General features: G+C 44.4%; 1 protein-coding gene across 1 annotated transcript; it reads right to left on the bottom strand.

Annotated features, from left to right (window-relative positions):
• Positions 1-3,589: 3,589 nt before the first annotated feature.
• Positions 3,590-4,811, bottom strand: LOC125553547 (dof zinc finger protein DOF3.1-like). The gene has a single exon (XM_048717319.1). It carries the CDS (start codon positions 4,683-4,685, stop codon positions 3,885-3,887), a length of 801 nt encoding a protein of 266 aa, XP_048573276.1. The 5' UTR covers positions 4,686-4,811; the 3' UTR covers positions 3,590-3,884.
• Positions 4,812-5,032: the final 221 nt, after the last annotated feature.

The following is a 5,032-nucleotide window of genomic DNA, read 5'->3' as shown; positions in this document are numbered from 1 at the left end:
AAGGGGGGCGCCGCCCCCTTCCCTAATCCAATTCGGCCTCCTCCTTTGTGGCGGGCGTGCCAACCCCTTGTGGGCTGGTTAGCCTCCCTACTATGGCCCATATGGCCCATATCTTTCCCCGGGGGGTTCCGGTAACCCCTCCGGTACTCTAGTATGTATCTGATACACTCAGGAACCCTTCCGGTGTCCGAATACTACCTTCCAATATATCAATCTTTACCTCTCGACCATTTCGAGACTCCTCGTTATGTCTGTGATCTCATCCGAGAATCCGAACAAACTTCGGTCACCAAAACACATAACTCATAATACAAATCGTCATCGAACGTTAAGCGTGCGGACCCTATGGGTTCGAGAACTATGTAGACATGACTGAGACACATCTCCGGTCAACCAATAGCGGAACCTGGATGCTCATATTAGCTCCTACATATTCTACGAAGATCTTTATCGGTCAAACCATATAACAACATACGTTATTCCCTTTGTCATCGGTATGTTACTTGCCCGAGATTCGATCATCGGTATCATCATACCTAGTTCAATCTCGTTACCGGCAAGTCTCTGTATACGTTCCGTAATGCATCATCCCGTAACTAACTCATTAGTCACATTGCTTGCAAGGCTTATAGTGATGTGCATTACCGAGAGGGCCCAGAGATACCTCTCCGATACACGGAGTGACAAAATCATAATCTTGATCTATGCCAACTCAACAAACACCATCGGAGACACCTGTAGAGCATATTCATAATCACCCAGTTATGTTGTGACGTTTGATAGCACAAAAAGTGTTTCTCCGGTATTCGGGAGTTGCATAATCTCATAGTCAGAGGAATAGGTATAAGTCATGAAGAAAGCAATAGCAATAAAACTAAACGATCATTATGCTAAGCTAACGGATGGATCTTGTCCATCACATCATTCTCTAATGATGTGATCCCGTTGATCAAATGACAACATATGTCTATGGTCAGGAAACTTAACCATCTTTGATTAACGAGCTAGTCAAGTAGAGGCATACTAGGGACACTCTGTTTGTCTATGTATTCACACATGTATTAAGTTTCCGATCAATACAATTCTAGCATGAATAATAAATATTTATCATGATATAAGGAAATATAAATAGCAACTTTATTATTGCCGCTAGGGCATATTTCCTTCGGTATCGACTTAACGACTACCCCCCTCGAGCGCTAGAGTTTCTTTCGGCCGGCTCATTAACGGGATTCACCCTCCATCGGTTTTCCCTGAACCGGTTTTCTGTTTTTTTGTTTCGGTTTTTATTTATTTTTTCTTTTTGGTTCCTTTTTCTGTTTTCCTTTTGATTTTTCTTTTCTTTTTCTATTTTTCTGTTTTTATTTTTGTTCTTGTTTTTTCAATTTGTGGAAGTCTTTTAAATTCATGATTTTTTCTGTTTTATTTCCCTTTTTACTTTTAAATTTGCAAATATCCTTTTCAAATTCATGAACAATTTTTGAAATTGTGAACAATTTTCTGAAATCATGATCAGATTTCCATATACATGATTTTTTTTCAAATTACGTATTTTTTTAATGTTCACTATCATGCGAATTTCTTTATAAATTCCTGAACATTGTTTTGTTCATGGAATTCAAAAAATCTTCATCAATGCAACAAAATGTTTAACAATTCAAAAAATGTTCATCGAATTCATATTTGTTCATCGGATTTAAAAAATGTTCATCAAAAGTCAAAATTTGTTCATCGAATTACAAAAATGTTCATCAAATTACAAATTTGTTCATAGATATTCAGAAAATGTTCATTTAATTAAATAATTTCATTGATATCAAAATTTGTTCATCCTTTAAAAAATGTTTTTGAAAACAAATTTTGTTCATAAATTAAAAAATATGCATTGAATTCAAAAAAATTCATGAAATATAAAAAAATGTTCATAATTATCAACACACTATTCATAATTCAAAACATGTTCATTTTTTTGAATCGCAAACATTTCTTATGCAAGAATGTTTTTGACAATTCGCAGTTCAAAATGTTTTAAAATTTTAGAACCAATCCCTTATTATTTGAATATATAATAAAACAAAAAACAGAAAATGAAAAATGGAAAGTAAAAGAAAAAGGAAAAAGGGGGCGCCCCTCCCCGCGCATGGTCGGCCCAACAGGGTGCTCATAGGGTCGCGAGAGTACATGCTGCCGCGACTGTGGGCACCGCACGCGCGGTATAGGGATTCTCTGCCTGCATCAGGGACTGAGCCAGAAAAATTGTATGATGGGGGCCTTTTGCTGCTGCTTCACGGTTGGGGAGGGCCTGAACCACTAAAATACAATTATTTGTTCCCAAAATGTCATATTAGTAGCTCTAACAATGTAGTTTTATCAATGTTGGCCCGGGCCATGGCCCTAGCTCGCTCCCCGCCCCCCAACTGCCTCCATCACTGCCTGCAATATCATTTGCCTCTTTATGAAGGTGATCCCCTATTTATCATGTTGGTTTTTTTAGGGAAATTTATCACGTAGGTCGACGTTTGTCAATCAAACGTGCCCCCCGCCTCCCCTGATGGTCGGTAGGTGAATTTGGGCCGGCCCAACTAGCATAGGCTCCCCTTCCGGTTCTAGAACCTTACCAGACCAGTTTATGTGTTATTTTTTTGGTGCTTTTGTTTTTTATTTCTTCTTCCATTTTCATTTCTTGTTCATGTTTGATTTTGAAATTCAAAAATTATCCATAATTTTTTTAATAAATGTTTGTTTTTGGTGATTAGTAAACATATTGGGTTTTTCTAAAATTTTATGAGCCTTTTTTATATCCCGAACTAGATTTAAGGAAGTAGAAAATAAAAAATAAAAAAGGAAAAAAATATTTTTTGAAAGAGATGCCCCGCAAATGGGTTGCCCGAAAGGGCGTGTGGGCGGTGCATGTTTCAGCTCTTTCCATCACACCAGTCGATAAATAGGAGGTCCCTTTTCGAAAGTAGTGCAATAACCGAGCAAGAAAATGATATCTTCATGAGAAAATGGTTTTTTGTGAACGAAAAGGAATTTTGTTGATCCTCCAGCATCTGCATCAAGTAATACTTCCTTTGTACATAAATGTAAGACGTTTTACGGAAGGAGTATTTTTCTATGAAGCAACATCTGCACAAAGTAATGCAATACTGTTACAGACTGTCCGCTCATGAAAAAGTGAGATAGATTCGAAGTTATGAGACGTGTACTTAGATGGTTAAGCGGACAGTGTTATTCTAATCCATCAGGATTCAAATCCTCGTGCTTGTATTTATCCTTGAATTTATATCAGGATTTTTGGTGATACACGTTCAATGGAAAGAGGCGTTCCCATCGATTACGTGGCGTCTAAGATGACTTTGTAAAATCTCAAAATGACATGTCGACTCAGTTTCTCAAAGGTGCTCATAGAAGTAGGGTGTGCGTTCATAGGGATGAGTGTATGCACATATATATGAGCTCTTGCGTCTGTATTATGTTAAAAAAAGCTACGATCGTTTGGACATTTCTTTTTTCAGTTGGGTCTGAACAATTCTTTGAAGATCGTTCATGCACCAAACTTTGAAACTCTCTCTCAAAAAAGAAAACGAGAGCAAACCCAATCTATAGATAATAATGTAAATTATACAATCATAACATCAACATGCATGTAAACCAAGTACCCAACAAATAACACCATAAGACCTGTCGAGACACACGCTATAACACACACGAGAGACCATTCTACCCCTGTGGAACCAAAACTGTACCACTACGTACTACGTAAACAAGACACGACACGAGCCATGCACTTGCACAACAAATTAAGACCTACACACACACACAATCCAGCAGACACATGCATGAGCAATCACGTACGCTACGCACACAACTACTGACCACTCTCACAGTTGTCCCATTATCTGGGCCCCGCCATGAAACATGCCATTGCCGCCGACCTGTGCTACCGTCGGCGCGGGAGAGAACTCCGGCGCCCACATGGCAGCCGCCCCGCCGCCGGACACCTTCCACGTGTCCACATTGCCGTTGTCCAAGAACGCTGTCGGCCAGAGCATCGGCGCCGACGTCCCTGCATGGCCGCCCCGGAGCCCGAGGGAGTGCAGGCCGAACTCCCCGGCGCCACCGCCGAGCCCCACCTGGCTCAGCCCGGGCAGGCCGAGGCCGAGGTCGAACCCGACGCGGCCCTCGAACAGCGGCGCCGCGCCGAGCGCGAACAGCGAGCTGAGAAGGCCGCCCTGCGGAGCCTGCTGGGAGTGCGACTGCGCCGGCATCGGCGGCGGCGGAGGCGCGCCGAAGTGGACGGGCGGGCGGCGCATCGCCTGCTGCGGCGCCGGGCGCAGGCGCTTGCGGGTGGAGCCCCCGATGGGGACGTTGCGGAGGGAGCCCCCGAGCGTCCAGTAGCGGCGGCAGGCGCGGCAGAAGTGGCGCGGCTGCGACGTGTTGTAGTTGTTGTAGTAGCAGAACTTGGTGTCGTGCGACGCGCACCGCGGGCACTGCTCCCGCGCCGCGCCCGAGGGCGTGTTCGGGTTCGCCGCCGCCGGCTGCAGCTGCATCAGCTGCTGCTGCTGCTGGAGGCACGCCATGTCCGTCGCGGCCATGGTCGCCGCGGCGTCGTGCTTGCAGTTCTGAGGACGGGCGAGCAGTGCTTGCTGCATGGGGGCCAGCTGGTGCAGAGGGGCTTCCATGGCGTTCGAGGTTGGCCTGGCCCTGGAGGTGCAATGTGGGTGTGTAGATGCTCGTATTGTGACAATGGAGCTCGAGCTAACTTGGCTAGATACCGGTGAGTTTTGCTGTTTTGGGATTGAAGTGCGAGGGCGTATATATACACGGCGTGAGCCAGAGTGAGTGTGTGAGTGAGCGAGCGAGAGAAGGTGTGTGGAGTCTGATAGGCGTTGTAGGTGATGGTACGGTGGGTGACAGAAGGCTGAGGGGATGAGTACGCAGGGTGCAGGGACTGACCATGTAGAGTTGCTTTCGATCTTTGCAGGACAAGGAATCCTGTGAGCTACCTGAATGCTGACGTGTATGCTCC

The sequence above is a fragment of the Triticum urartu genome, chromosome 4 (genome assembly GCF_003073215.2).
Source record: "Triticum urartu cultivar G1812 chromosome 4, Tu2.1, whole genome shotgun sequence".
Lineage (NCBI taxonomy): Eukaryota > Viridiplantae > Streptophyta > Magnoliopsida > Poales > Poaceae > Triticum > Triticum urartu.
The sequence above is the reverse complement of the archived record's forward strand: the minus strand, read 5'-3'. Positions and strand labels throughout refer to the sequence as shown.